Source organism: Lytechinus variegatus, chromosome 2 (genome assembly GCF_018143015.1).
Source record: "Lytechinus variegatus isolate NC3 chromosome 2, Lvar_3.0, whole genome shotgun sequence".
Classification (NCBI taxonomy): domain Eukaryota; kingdom Metazoa; phylum Echinodermata; class Echinoidea; order Temnopleuroida; family Toxopneustidae; genus Lytechinus; species Lytechinus variegatus.
The window spans coordinates 50,043,219-50,059,239 of NC_054741.1; the positions used below are offsets into that span (position 1 = coordinate 50,043,219).

General features: G+C 37.4%; 1 protein-coding gene across 1 annotated transcript in view; it reads right to left on the minus strand.

Moving 5' to 3' along the window:
- Positions 1-15,949, minus strand: part of LOC121408278 (nuclear pore complex protein Nup93-like) — a 43,559-nt gene extending 27,610 nt beyond the window's left edge. Inside the window, exons 1-8 of the mRNA XM_041599684.1 lie at positions 15,865-15,949; positions 9,652-9,862; positions 8,954-9,071; positions 7,436-7,498; positions 6,284-6,490; positions 5,709-5,801; positions 4,764-4,903; positions 4,116-4,248 (exon numbers count right to left, since the gene is read on the minus strand). Coding sequence (XP_041455618.1) covers positions 4,116-4,248; positions 4,764-4,903; positions 5,709-5,801; positions 6,284-6,490; positions 7,436-7,498; positions 8,954-9,071; positions 9,652-9,836 — 939 coding nt within the window. The 5' untranslated portion in view covers positions 9,837-9,862; positions 15,865-15,949. The remainder of the gene's footprint in view (positions 1-4,115; positions 4,249-4,763; positions 4,904-5,708; positions 5,802-6,283; positions 6,491-7,435; positions 7,499-8,953; positions 9,072-9,651; positions 9,863-15,864) is intronic.
- Positions 15,950-16,021: the final 72 nt, after the last annotated feature.

A 16,021-nucleotide genomic window follows, 5' to 3' on the forward strand; every position in this document is an offset into this window, starting at 1 on the left:
ACAAGATGATAAATATTGTTTTAAAAAGAAATTTATACATATTCCCATTATCTGACTGTGATTTTCTCTAACTGTTCTAAAAGTGATTATTAACCATTTTTGAAGTACCGTAGGCTCGTTTCATATTCAAATTATTTTGTACTAGATTTGTAAAGCCTTCTATCCTTGACAAGAAAATTATAAATAAAGCTTGAATAATGAGTGATACATGTAGCTATATCAAAGTTTTGTTTTTCAACTTTGAAAATATTGTTAACTTTGAAATTTACCAGATGTTAGTTCTAATATTGTAATAAGCTGAATACCTGCCAACATTATGTAAAAAAAAGAGATACGTTTTTTAAATAAATAAATGTATTTGTTATAAATATGTAGAACCTTGCTTGTAAATTTTGTTCATCTGGATCCCATAACACAATTAGTGATTAATCGTACGGTACTGATTGTACATTGTTGTCAATGCAATCCATCGTTAAAAGATGTTCTACGATCATTGCTAAGCTTTGTGTTACGGGTCCCAGGACATTGAATATTAAAGATTTTGTGGGGGATTAAGAGGTAGCTGAGTGAAACTGATAATGAGAAAAATCATTGATCATGCAAGTCAAATCAGCAAATATTTAAGAGTATTTCATGCACCTAATGTATAGTACATTATTTATTTGAAGTATTTAATACACATTTTGACTACCATTATGTATTTTGACTAATATTTGAGTTTGACAATATAACTTTAAAAAAATAGCATGTCATACTTTGAGAGATGATGTGGAAGAGGTTCATCGTGTTGAAGAATTGAGTAGTAGAAATAACCAGTTGTCTCACGATGGATCAAACGTTTGATCCATCGTGAGACAACTGGTTATTTCTACTACTCAATTCATGTCATACTTTAATGCATTTACAAGAATCAACCAAACAAACGAATGCGAAATTGATGGTTTAAATCAAGCATGATGATGTAGTTCAATCAAACACCAATTACAATGTGCAATTAATACCACCATGTATTTCAAATGAATGATGAGTTTGACAATGTAATTTCTTGAAAAAAACAACATGTCATACCTTAATGCATTTACAAGCCACAAGAATCAATCTAACAAAATGCAAAATTAATGGGTTTTTTCAAGCATGATGATGTATTTCATTTACACACCAATGACAATAAGCAATTAAATTATTATAAAGACTTTGGAACAATGCCCTTGCAGGATTCATAAAAAAATAGGCAAGATCATGAAACCAAGCAGGCGATATTATCCGCCTTAACATCTCCCAACAAAAGTCTAATGTTCTGTGTTTTATCAATTGTGTGAATGATACCAACAATTAGAAAGTCTAGGAAATGTGAAATATTTGATGGGCAACAGAACAAGCCACTGTGTATCAACAATGGACTGCCTATCCAATGTTTTGTATGCTTAATCTTTACCAGCGCCGCAGTTGAAGATGAATCCAACAAAGTCAACAAATTTTTTTACTCAATTCATGACAAATTTCTCTTTCATAAATGCTTATGTACAGATCAAAATAAAACAATAAATTTAGCCACCTTTTCCAACTCTTTTCAGTTTAAACCTAAAAGGACTGGGGGGGGGGGGGGGGGGGGGAATAATGGCCCCCAACACTTTGCGCGATATGTCCGGAACGCAAAAAGATCGCAAATATTTTCTTTGAAGTCTTGCGCAACTTTTGAGAACAAATTGGCGAAGAACTGATAGGGACAGTGATTTTCCGCGATCGCGGAAAACGGACGGAATTCACGGAATCGGCTGTTGGAAACGGAAAGTGGCTTTTCAAACGGAAAATCACGGAAAACATGTTTTTTCTCAAAATGCACAAAAAAGCAACAGAAATTAATTCCGAATCCTCAACAAAATACGAATATCAACTGAAAAAACACGATCTCACTTTACAACAACAATCATGACAATCAACACATCGTAACTACACTCGAGCCTCTCCATCACTCGATCGTATCCAAATTAGTTTTCACTTACGTCCGCATAGAAGGCAGAATCCGGCCGTGTGTTGCTGCCCTCTACGTTCGGTCATAATATAATGATCACGGTGATTCATCAAATCCAAAATGGCGGATATTCGGAAGTCGTCGACTGCTCAAAACGATGTCCAAAAAGTCCCCAAATCAGCGATAAAATCCCATTTAACAATAAAATAATGCTAATAATATGAAAGGTGAGAATATATTCATGTTGATTATGTTTCCCTAAATATTTTATGAGCTCGAATCTCTTCGATTAATATGGATTTTAAAGCGATGTTAGTACATTGGTAGATGCAAATTTTGAGCAGCGCTAGCATTTTGACATCGCTACTTGTTGCGTATTGGTTTTCTATGTAAACGGAATTGTCAATTTTTCTTGTACACAAAGTCTATGGGGAAACGGAATTTCCGTTTTCAGACATGCTGAAACGGAATTCGAGATTTTCTGAAACGGAAAAGGCAATTTTTAGAAACGGAAAATCACTGTCCCTAAACTGATGTAGCATCACGATACCATGTGACATTTTACGAGACAATATCATGCCGGAAATAGCTCATTTTTATTCTTTATGTACAAAGTATATGGGATGTGAAATTCATAAAAGGCCAAAAGGGTTATTATTTTTCATTCTAATCGGTCTGCTTAAAGGCCTTAATCAAGGGTTTAATTTAGCTGTTAAATGATCTGTAATAGTTTCCATTGAAAGATCCAATAAAAAACAAAGAAATACATGAGAAAATACTAAAAACAAGGAAGTACATTTGTAAACAATAGACTTTTTGCATTTTCTTTATGGAATCCTTAAAAATTAAATTATGAAGATGATATGAGGAAAAAAATATAAAAATTTGAAGTGAAATTGGGCGCTGAATATGCAAATAATACTTTTACGAATAAAGTTGCAAATTTTATTAATAATTAATAAGAAATATTTTATACCAGCTTGTAGTTTATTTTGTAAAGAATGCACGTGCCAAATTTCGGCGCAATTGCACGAACGGTGGCCGAGATCAGAAGGGGAGGGGGGGCCATCATGCCCCAAAATCTACACACACCCACATAAATTTAATGAGTGTTCTAACATAACTCAAACATTCTTTTGGTGTACCTGCAGGAGTTAGTACAGCACCTTGATCCATAAAATCTACACCAACACCATACAAGATATCAGTAAACGTGATAACCATGTAATCCTGGTTGGAGAATAAGCACCTTGATTCACACTCTCTCTACCAACACCATCTACTATAACTCCAATGTACATCACTTTTCATAGAAATTTCCTCTAAAAATTCAATGAAGTATTAATTTCAAAATTTCCTCCACATGGGATTCCCTAAATTGCCTTTCTCTTGTTTTCTAGTTCATTGCAGGGAATAATTTTCCTGGTGTCCAGACCTGCCAACCTCTGAGAATGAAAAATTGTATTCTGTGATAAAAAAACTGAATTTCCCCCTCCAAAAGTGTATTTCATTTCACTCGCTCATCGCCGCACTCAAGCTGCATGCAAGCTAAAATGCGCACTGCTCTTGCAGATGAAAAAAAAACAAAGGCATTGAAACATGTGTATATCTCACCCTGGTTTTCAACAAAATGATTGAAAAAAACAAAACAAGTTACCTGAAATTACACTGATATAATAATATTTCTGTAAGTTTTATAAAAATAGAGACATATAGAGATGATTTTTCTCAATAAATTATGATTTTGTAGAAGTTTTTTTATTTTTTTTTTACCAAAACATAATTTTTAAAGAAAAAAACATTCTGCTGTATTTTGGTTGAAAAATATATACTAAATACGCCAAAAAACGTACTGGTTGGCAGGTCTGGGTATCGCATTGCAATTTGCTCCACGTATTTTTATGACTGCTACACAAAATTTCCTTTGTACAGCAAGTCATTTACATAGGACTGTTACAGATCATAGTTGAAAGCTTTTCTCCAACAACCTGAAATGCTGATCAAATTTGAGGGGGATAATTATTCCCTTTGAAGAGAAATAAGGAGAAAAATGGGGGTAGGAAGTACAGTGGTTGATCATTCTATGGAACTGCTTTGCTCACTTGAGCAGATAGTTCTATAATTTAAGAGATATATAACTTACCTCTAGTCCAGGGACTGCTGTTGGTAACTTGACTTTGAGGAATCCTCTAACAAGCTGATAAACACCAGGAACACCACCAAGTCTTGCTTGTCTCAAGTTATCACCAATGATGTTACTAATGTACTCAATGTAACTATACAATAAATGAAAGAGAACAAAAGTAATGAAAATGATTTTCGGGAGCTGTTTTGGATAGCTGAATGGAATTCACGCCCCATTTGCCCAAGATTTGCAGACGTTCTTGTGCTTGATAATAATGATTAACAATTCTTGTATAGCACAAGACACATTATGACATTATATCTCTATGAGCTTTCAAAGAACTTGGATTATAATTCTTAATGAGATGCCCAGAATTTTCTCTGACATCCGAATAAAGTGAGCCTAGGTTTCCAACATCTTAATCAATCTCTTGAAAAATTACATTGAAAGGCTTTGCTTAAGAGATACAAGGTTGATGGAAGAACACATCAAACATAATGTTGATCTTACCTTTTTTAAAGAAAAAAATAGACCTTTGATCTCCTTATACTAAAAACATTGATTTTACTTTTTAACAATGAAAAGTCTGTCTATATCACTAAATTACTTATGCTACCAAAATTAAATACTTGTAAATGGTGCAAATGCTTTATTTTCATCACTCACCTATGTTCTAAGAATTTCTTTCCTTGTCTGATGAAGGCCATTTGTAAGTCCTCTGTCATTCGCACAGACACGGAATCTGAAGAAGTTGTCATGGGAACGGATGACATCTCCCTGACCATGGCCCAAAAGTCTTCTATTCTCTGAATAAAGAAAAAAAAAATGGTACCACAGGTTAAAATAAAAAGTCTTAAGCCTCTGTAATCAAGATTAGAAAATTTTTTGAATCATGATCAATGGGACTTATTCTTATTCTGTTTAAATGTGAGATTATTTAACTGTGTTATTATAGTATGGGATTTAATACCTCCAATAATCATCATCTGAATGTCAACTTACAGTTTCATGGGAAGGAAATAATACTTATAATGGTTTCTTACTAATCTCAGAATAAATAAAGTAAATGAGGTAGCTTTAGTGAACTATCTGAATGATACAGCTGAAATTAAGAAAAAGATTACACAACAGGGTAATTATTTTGGTTACCTTCTGCATTTTGTACTGGTGCTGCACGCAGAATAAGGTCATATTAAAAGGGCACTATAACTTGACAAACTTTCCATCATCCTTACACTACAATACGTACGTAATATCAGTTTTAACAGCAATTTTGGGTTACACATCCATTAATTGTATTCATTTGAACTAAGAACGAAGGACTTAATAACTTGATCGTCGTTTTACTTTAGTGCACTTCTGGGGCCCATTGCAGAAAAGTTACTTTATGGTAATTTTGCCATCCAATGGAAACTACCATAGTCATGACACTCAACGGCCAATTAAAATCAAGGAATCTAAACAAGTTACCACTGGATGGCAATGTTACCATAATTGTAATTTTTAGGCAACGGGAGATAGGAGATTGAAGCACTAATGGCTATACCTTCCTGGACAAGGGGTTGATTTACAAATTGCTATCACTTCTATTCTGAGAATAAGTCATCTTACCTTGTCTTCAAATTGTTGTGACATTTCTTCGAAGAGACTGATGAGATTTGGCTTCGTACCGCCCTTCACTACCTTGTCATTGTAGATGTACACCTGAGATGAATAAGTAACAAAATAAATCAGAACGATCTCATCTTTCCCCTCTCCCTCTCAATTCAAATACAGCAGAAGCACAAAGTCACTGCAAATCAATTATACAATTAATTTAGGCATCAACAGTAAAGAAATTCCCAAAAAAAAAACCCCAACAAAACAACAACATTATTAAGATTTTCGATGATATTGATTGACCCGTTTGACCTGAATTCATGAAAGAGGTTTTAACTGGAAGGGGTTCAAAAGCATGAAATATTTAGATTTCATGTCTAATTGCAGTGAATTTAGTGCCCTTTGCAAAACGCACACATTTATCTTTGAAACTTTCTCAAAGTATGCACTGAATTACACAAAATCTGCATGGTTCAACATTTTGTACCCTTTCTGGTATTAAACCTCTTTTGTTTAAATGTATTACCATTTAATGATGGAATATTCAAACAAATTATCTCCCTGTGTAAAGAAGTTTGTAATCTCACCTGTCTGGCATAGGCCATCTCCATGGCATCCATAGCGCTACGACCCTCGATCCTACTACCGACATCACTGAAAAGATTACTGGTTTCAGCCGAGACATCAATCAGTTCAGAGCTGGAACCAAGCAGAGTGTTGAGGATACGCTGTTTCTCCTGCTCCCATTCGTTCTGTTTAGACTGCCATAATCGTTGCTCTGTCTGTAATCTGGTCTGTTATCATGAAACAACAGAGGAGCATTTCATTATAAAGCAGGGTGCTACATAACTTTTTAGAAGCACTTGCCCAGTCGGCAAGTAAATTTTTAAATAGTTGGAATAAACTTGCCCCCAAATCTATTTCACTTGCCCGAAAAAATCCTTGAAAAAAAGTTTCACCATTTCAAAGGAAAGTTTTGTGGTTATTTTAACCATGACAATTTTCTCTCTTTTGACATGAACTGATCTGTTATTGCATTTCTTTTTCCAAAATTATTTTTTTCTTGCCTGCCATGACAAAAATTAGGGTCAATATCATATCAAATTCGACCCTTATTTTGGTCATTCTACTGTAAGAATTTTGCTTGCCCAATTCCGGCAAGTAGTTTTGGTCTTTTCTTCAAAACACTTGCCCAACTCTAACTTTTACTTGCCCTGGGCAATCGGGCAACTGCTTATGTAGCACCCTGCATTAAGCATCTTGTTAGTGACTTGACCAACAAAATTTGCTTTCAGCCAATCAGATACAAGGATTTCAATAGCTTATCACACTATCATGTAAAATCACTGATATCAAGCTCTATGAAATGTTCCCCAGATGCAATGAAAACTTATAGAGAATAAAAAGTGATTCATACAGGTACATCTCATAGGACCAAAGGTAACTGTTTGACTTACTAGAAAATTGGCTGAGATGTAACAATACTGTATTATCAGGTCTCAAAAATGCTTTCGAATAGCAATAGGCAATGATTTGATTTAGTAAGTTGACTGATGCAATCTTAATACTGAGAGTGATGTAAATTGCAATGTAATAGACTGAACGTGTTGAAATAAATGTAAATTATAAATTTATCTGCTACTCCCTTATTCATTACTCCCTATACATCAAATTAGATCACAAATGAAAAATAAAAACAGATTTAGTTACAATGATAATTCACAACATAATACACTTACATTCCTCTTGGTTTCTTCAATAACAGCTAACAGGGCATTCTCTCTTTCATTCCTTAGCAAGCCCTAGAAAAAGAGAGAAAAGCAAACCCCAACGTCAGAATTATAAACCACAACACAAATTTGATACTAAACTAGTATTATTGTTGTTACTACAATGGATCAAATGTTGGCTCAATGATCGTAAACAAAGAGTTAGTACACAAGGAGCAGAATCCGATTGGAAGGAAGTTACCAGCTCAGTTGTTCAAGGCTCTGTGCTGGGCCCAATCTGTTTTTTGATGTATGTAAATGACATGGATATTGGAATCAACAATGACTCTACAATCAGCAAATTTGCAGATGATACCAAGCTTATACACGCTGTACAAACTGACGATGACATACAAGGTATGCAACAGTCGATCAATCACCTTGATAGATGGGCAGCAAAATGGCTGATGAGATTCAATATAGACAAGTGTGGTGTGATGCATTTTGGATCCAAAAACCCTAACCAAGTGTATTCACTGAATGGCTCTGCACTAAAAGAAACAGTCGAAGAGAAAGATCTTGGGATTCTTGTCAATAAATCACTAAAAGTTGCTTCCCAATGTGCAGCAGCGGCCAAGAGAGGCAATATGGTACTAGGGATGATCAAGCGCAACTTTACATATAAAAACAGACAAGTGATCATGAAACTGTACAAATCTCTGGTACGACCACATTTGGACTATGCAATGCAGACCTGGAACCCCTACCTAGCAAAGGACAAAAAAATACTGGAGAAGGTCCAAGCAAGAGCTACGAAAATGATCCCAGATATCCATGATCTACCCTATGAAGACAGGCTCGCCAGACTAAACCTCACTACGTTAGAAAGAAGGAGAGAAAGGGGAGACCTCATTCAAACATACCGAATTATTACACAAATAGACAAATCAAACCCGGACAATTATTTCCAGAGAGTAGAATGTGCCAGAACAAGAGGACACACTCTTAAATTTGCTAAGCAACGATCTAGACTGGATATAAGGAAACACTTCTTTAGCCAAAGGGTTGTCAATCAATGGAATAAACTCCCACAGTCCACAATTGAGGCACCAACACTCCTGCAATTTAAGACACAATTATCAAAATTGGGTTTTTAAATGGGCTCTAAGAGCCTCCTTAACCCTGCCACACTCATCTGTACACCTTCGTCGTGAAGACAGTGAGATGTGGCCATCAAGGTAACTTCAAGGTAACTTCAGGCTTTTGTGCAATTTCACCATCCTATGAATACAAACTTTGACAATCAATATACCTGATGCACACTACGATAGTTGAAAAAAAAAACACAGAAAATAAAATCAAAATACAATGTCTCCTTGGTGGCTCAAAAACATGCAGATAAAAAGCATTGTGTGACGAAAATTTCTATTACAGTTTGGCGTGTCTTGATTAAAACAAAAACATGCGTGAGTTTACTTTTAAAAACTTGATAGATTAACAGATAAACACATTAAAAACACCAACAAAGAATATTTCATTGCTTAGTACCTGTATATCAGTATCAGCAATTGGTTCAAGGGGTTCATACGTCTTTGCTGCACTCAACGTCTCTAAACGCTGTGATATCCTGGGAATGTCTAATCCTTTGGAACCTAACAGAATGGACCTGCAATTACAAATACAATAAAACATTTTTAAATCAAAGAAACATATTTTTTATGCATGTTGTGAAAAAGACATTATTCAGATCACAGAAGGAAAATTACATTGTGTAATATTTTATTTCAAAGAAGAAACAGGTCATCAGGGCTCTGGAACACAGAGGTTTGCAATCAATTTCTAAATGGCAATGCCCAATAAGAATCATTGTTGAATGCAGCTTTTATTCAAAACACTGACCAGGAACCAATCAGCATTGTTCTCTCATATTTAGCAATCCATCTAAACCTTTATGTTTATGAGCCCAGGGACCCATAACACAAAGCTTATCAATCGATGTAGATTGCATTGACAATAATGTACAATCAATCATCAAAATCAAGCGTATGATTAATGGCTAACTTTCGTGTTACAGGACCCTAATCAAGGATGTCAAAGTTCTGAATATAACACCAAAGTCACTTGAAGCACTCTCTAATACGCACATGACCTTTCTGAATTATTCAATTCCCTTAATTGTTTTTTTTTCTTTCATTAAAGTCACTGCAACCAGAATCGTTTTGCAAAATAAATCAGTGAGAACTTACGCCTTGACATCGGCAGCCTCTGAAGTTCCGAGCTGAGCAGTCTTTGTCCATAGCCTTTGGCTGGTTTCCATGATTTGATGTAAGGTCTGTTCTACCTTTGGTAGTTCACTACCTGTATCTACATCTGCAGTCAGCTGCTCTGCATCCCGCAGGAGATCACCGAACCCTCCTCCTATAGTATCCATCTTAGCGCTTGCTTGGATTTCAATACCTTAGGGTAGAGAATAGACACATTAATGATCAGGGGAGAGTTTCAAGAAACATCTTTGATTTTCACAAACTAGTCTGTTCTACTACTACCTGTAGGTGCAAGGGATTCAGTAGCTTACATTTAAGCTGGAAGACAAAGAGACTCAGGAGAGATGACGCTTCTTGCCGGTTCCCCATTTCTGAGGACTTGTATATGTAGCGATTTTTATAGAATTGCAGTCTTTTCAAATAATTTGGAAGATCAGAATGTGTGGAAGTGATCCAAACAATGTAATGACTACGACATGTGAACAGATCAAACAATATTATCCATTGACCGTTTAGCTGTGATAAGTGGCACAGATCTCCTCTTTGATTCCTGGTGGAAGGGAGATGGTGATCGTGTTAGTAGTCATGGTATCTTGACCATAACATGCAACTTAGGTGAATCTCCAAATGTCTTGGTAGATACAGAGCATCAGAATGCCTTGATTAACCTCACTAGCAATACTATCTGTCGTGTCACAGATCTGAATGATAGACAGTATGCTTTATTGTATCACAGAATAATTGATGCATCTTTAATTTCAGAACACTGAGTCATCAGAAATATGTTATCCCCCCAAAAAAAAAATTGAACTGCAATCAATGAAGCAAAGACAAGGCAAAGAAAAAGTACTCAAAAGGACAGTCCTTATGGTAAAAACACAATTGTGTGGGATGATAAGGTGGACAATGAATTTGACTTTTAAAAGAAAATAATTGTCCTTAAAATAATTAGTTAGCCTACTTGTTCATTGAAATCTCCACCAACTGGAACAATTTTAGTATTTTTATGTTTCAAGCCATTCCAGAAGGTAGGAAAAATGTGTGATTACTAGTGCTGCAGATTATGCTGATTTATAGAAATCATGCACGAATCCCAAACAATTTTTGTGATTTTTTTATAGTTAAAAGGGAAAGAATGAAGGCCATAAAGGGGGAGAGGGAGCAGTGGGGTAAATTGTATTCATGTATCATCATCTTTCTGACATATCTCTAGATTCAATTGGTTTTTCCCCATCATTTTTCCTATACTGATGAATTGCTTTTTTTTTCGCATTAAAATATTCATTTCCCTCAATCACTATGTATTTCCTTCTCTTTCAATATAACCTATTGTTTCCTTTCTCAATGATAGTGAGTTACTTTCATTCCATTCCAGGAGGATTTTTCTCTAATTTTGACAAAGTTTCTTTGTCGATTCCTATATAAAGAAACCCCTCCTAATAATACTACTTTTTCCTTTTTGATACATCTTCAGGATCGTTCTGTCTCTTACAAGTTCTTACCTTACCTCAAATACTGGAAGAATCCTGAATATCAGCAGTCAAGCTTCCAGGTCTTTCTTCTTGTCAGCTTCATTCATGCTTAAATAACTTCAATTTTATTAATCCTTATTGCTACTTCAAAGTAGGCCTAGACACTATTTTCAAACATCTAGACCTACATCCCCTTCTTTAAGTAAGTGGCTGCAAAAGCTTTCCTTCGTTTGCTCATTTGGGAAGAATAGGAAACAAGATGGCGGCGTAATCATCGGGCGAGTCTGAGTCTCCCCTGTCTTTTCATAACATTTTTCTCATTTTTTGATAAATTCTGATTTAAAAATGAAATCGATAGCATATTTATGTCGAAAATTGGAGTTGTATCCCATTTCCATGATTTAGGGCTAGATCTTTTAGGATAGTAGAAATCTTGGGGTGGGGCGAAAGATTTTTTTTTGCGGTACACGCAGATGGATGGGAAGGAATTCCTTTCTTCGTGGAGATTAAGCATTCGTTAGTCAGTAGAAGTGCTGGTCAGAAAATTGGGATTGTCCCAGTTTACAGGGACTGTCTCAGTTTTCAAAGATTTCTCCACACAAGAAATCTAGGAAAGTTCATTCACCTGTCAAGTGCCAACATCAATTGAGTGTGCTAGTCAATGTAAACATCAGGTTTTGTAACAAGATTATTGGAAGATGGCAAGTCATGAAAAATAGATGGTGAACTGGGGGAATTGAGGTCACTGAATCTATTTTTAGCACTCTCAATCCCTGTAATTGCTGTCTATGTCCGAAGGGTTTAGGGGAAAAAAAACCATAATAAACAAGGACAATCTCAATTTATCAAGACATGATTTATCCTGGTTTATGAGGATATCCTTCTTTTCTGGGAAAATCCCAAGTTTTGGACCAGCACCTCTACTGTTAGTAAATGCAGAGATGCCAACTTTTGGAAATCAGAATTAGGGAGGATTTGCAACCGCCACCAAATTATGTGCGCGTAGCGCACATCTCGAGCGCGGAGCGCTCGACCCTTGCGGCCGAGCTTCCAGGGCCCTAAGGCGGGCCCTGGAAGCTCTGGGTTTCTAGATGCTCTCTGGTGCAATCTGACCCTTATTTTGAGGCATTTCACATGTTTTGAAATAAACATTGTTCCCACTTTTTTAACATTAAAAATATCAAATATGCATTTTCACATGTAAATAAAAATTGAGGGGACAAAAAAAGTCAAAAGTACCTGTTCAACAACAATAATCAACAAGGATGAATTATCACTATCGGCTATAGGCAGGTTATGTTCCACTATAAATCCAGTAAAGAAAAGCTCAGCGCTGGTCCCTTGCTTGGTGAAATAACAACAGGGTACTAGTGGAGCTCGAAGATCATGAAGATCTTGTCATCGCAATGTCCGTAGGCCCATAGTTAGAGCTATCCATGGTAGGCCTATGCCGTTTGCTCCCGAACGAAAGTGCTTCCGAATTATCATCACGACCTCCCTGCTAAACTGAAATGTCCACGCTGCAAATTGCGCAAAATGCATGGTAAATTCCTCTTTCCGACTTCCGAACACACAGGTACTGGAGACTGTATTCAATCTCATACTTCTGAGACCATTTCTTGGTCTTCTTTTGTTGATTTTCCGCCATTTCGTGTCAATATCAACCCATCAATACGCCGAAATCACACACCGATATTCCACCGCACGACTCGACAAATCCAGTGGCCGCGAGCGCACACGCCTCGCGAAGCTAGCCGGGCCTACCGGCCTGGTGCACAGTGGATTCCCGTTGGGCATATCACATGCACCAGCTTTTCGCTGCTCCTTATTTGTCTACTTTTCACACAGAATTTAGTAGCAGCGAACGTAATGGAGTTACTACATGCTAAAGTTAGCAGACGATACATGTCCTTCCAATCCAATTTGATCAATGCAAAAAAATCGTAATTTCGGGAGGATAAGGATGGTAATCGTAAGGGCGGGAGTTGGGATGAATTTTCGGGAGCCTCCCGATGAAATCGGGAGGGTTGGCATCTCTGGTAAATGATTTGTTAATACTCTCTAGTAAGTTAGAAGCCTCCTGGGCCATCCTGGCTACTCCCACTCACGTGTATTGCAAGGTTAGCAGGATGGGGGGGGGGGGGGGTCCGGACACTTTATAGTGTTGGAGCCTTCTTTTTTATCTTTGGATTACACTAAAAATATTAATTTAATATTTGTAATCATCTTCTATTTTGTTCTTTATAATATTTCCTAACATTTTGTACAAAAAGAGATGAAAACTCGCTTGTAAATTTTTCCAAATGACTTTCTAAAATTGATTGTCCGGACACACAACCTGTCCGGTCACATAACTGGGTACTAACCTCGCACCATGAACCGCGTTTGGCAGTGTATTTCTAACTAGTGGGCCGTGGTTCGCGCGTGCTGCAATCCCACTTCTGGTGTCTACAACACATGACTTCTATGGCTTGATTTTCTTCTGGGCGGCAGCATTTAATGAACCCTTGAGTGGGCTACTCCAAGGGAAGTGAAGTTGCGCAATAGCCGAAGTCACTGTTTTTGGTCCTTTCATTATTTTTCCCCATTTTTGGTGCATTTCAGGCCAAAATGGAATAATCTGAACATGTTAATTTACATTGGTCCAGTTCTTTTTGAATAATCTAAAATTTGGTCCAGTTCTTTTTTGAAGCCCCGTCGGGTTGATTTTGCACTTTTTTACTTTTAATTTTAACCCCCTAAATGGTGGCTGCACAATCGCGAGCGGTCTGTGTAAGAAGAGAAATAAAAATTTTGAATTTTTTTTAACTCCTCGAAGCAGACGGATGTCTAACGACAACGTGTACCGTAATTCTCAAAGAGTCTAACTGTGACCTAACCCAGGGAGCCCAGGACCTTACCGTGTAATTGACCATACTCACTGGACTAGCGTGAAGTATGGTCAAAATATTTCTCCAAATAAATAGTTAAAAACAGAAATCAATCATTTGTGACTTACCACGATTATATGGATGAAGGTCTAACGAGTGGCAGTTTCCTGACATCTGGGCACAAACTGGAACCTCAAAAAACCGAAGTTCTCTCCTTCTACCCCCGTCTCGATTGGCCATTTTTGTTATGAATCGTAACAAAATGGCAAATCGAGACTGGGGTAGAAGCAAACTTTTCGGTTTTTTGAGGTTCCAGTTTGTGCCCAGATGTCAGGAAACTGCCACTCATTAGGCTTCATCCATATAGGCCTAATCGTGGTGAGTGCTTGATTTCTGAAATTCTGTTTTAACTATTTATTCCAGGGCTGCCAACTCTCACGCAATCTGCGTGAGTCTCACACATTTCACCCGATTTTCACACTCTCACGCTGATCATAGGAATTCTCACGCTGAACCCCGAAAATAGAGAGAAAAAAAGTTTATTAGCCTATATCGGATATTCAATAACATTATAACCCGGCCAGGCGAAAGTTTCAGTTTTTAACCACACAAGCGCAAAGCTAATATACCATCAAATCAAATTGGTTTCAGTTTGCCGCGCAAAGACAAGATATTGAGTTGCAATTGCCTTACCGTATTCCGCGTGTGAGTGCGGGTGGCGTCGAAATTTTACTATGAAGTGGGGGTTTTGTGCGCACGAGGCACAATGAGCGATCGAGTGTCAATGCAATGCCAGCAGCCATGCCATGCGATAGCCCGCCGCTGAGATGCCGCGCCGGCGCCCGCGCAACTCAGTATACTTCTACTTCAGATTTCAGCCGGTACGTAAGTTGTCTCTTGTCTTGAAAATATGTTTTGATCAGATCCTTTATATGCCATTATTATGATAGTAAGAATGACTTTGGAAGGATGCTTGTATAAATTGATATAGTGCTATGAACTATGTTGTGTGTATTCTATTGAGAACGAAATTTTGATTAAATTTTTCTCTAAAACGAGTGTGATTGAGGGTGACACTGACTGTCTCTGTACCACTACACTAGCGCCGACCTAACTTAGAGAGGTAGGGAAATGGCTTTGCTAATTGACACCCAGTATGGACAGCCATCATAATGACCACTTGTTCCAGTATCGTCTTGGGGAGCAGCAGATAATCACAGGTTGAGGTTTCACTGCTATTATAAAGAGAGTTGATATGGAATAATGCACTTAAAAATGTGGATTTTTTTTTCAGGTAAGTGAACTTCATTAAAAATAATCAATTAACCTATTATTTGAATCCTGCCTTATGTATTTATGGAATCAGAGTTAAAAGTATGTGCCCGATTGCACCATTTAAATTGCAAAATTGTAAAAGCTCCCTACCGTGGAAGGGAAGAAACCCCCCTTCCACACCATCCCCCCCCCTCGGCCTCGGGCGCTCTGCGCCCTCGGGCTTGGTCGCTTCGCTCCCTCGCAATGTCTCACTCCAAACTCTTCTCGGTTGGCAGCCCTGTTATTCGGAGAAATATTTTGACCATACTTCACGCTAGTCCAGTGAGTATGGTCAATTACACGGTAAGGTCCTGGGCTCCTAGCGGGCGGGAGTTAACTGTGACCGGGCATTTCACCCTTCTTTCTCCTCATTCATATTGACTATTGTACACACAAAATCCTCACTCACTCAGCTCAGTTTCAGTAAAATAACTTCACTCACTCTCACAGTCACACACTGTCTGCAGCATTGCGCTTCCAAGCGGGAAAATTTCACATTAATCAATCAAGAAGGAATAAAAAAGAAATGAGTTAATTACTGTGAAAATCTCACTGTCCCTGGCCTGGGATGGCTCTCGAACTGAGCTGACTGACTGGTTTCAAAATGAATGACAGGAAGCACTCAGTGGAGTAATTACTGTGTGCAATTACCCGCGAACTCTGGCGCGCGCTTTGACATGATCAGTGGTTAGACAT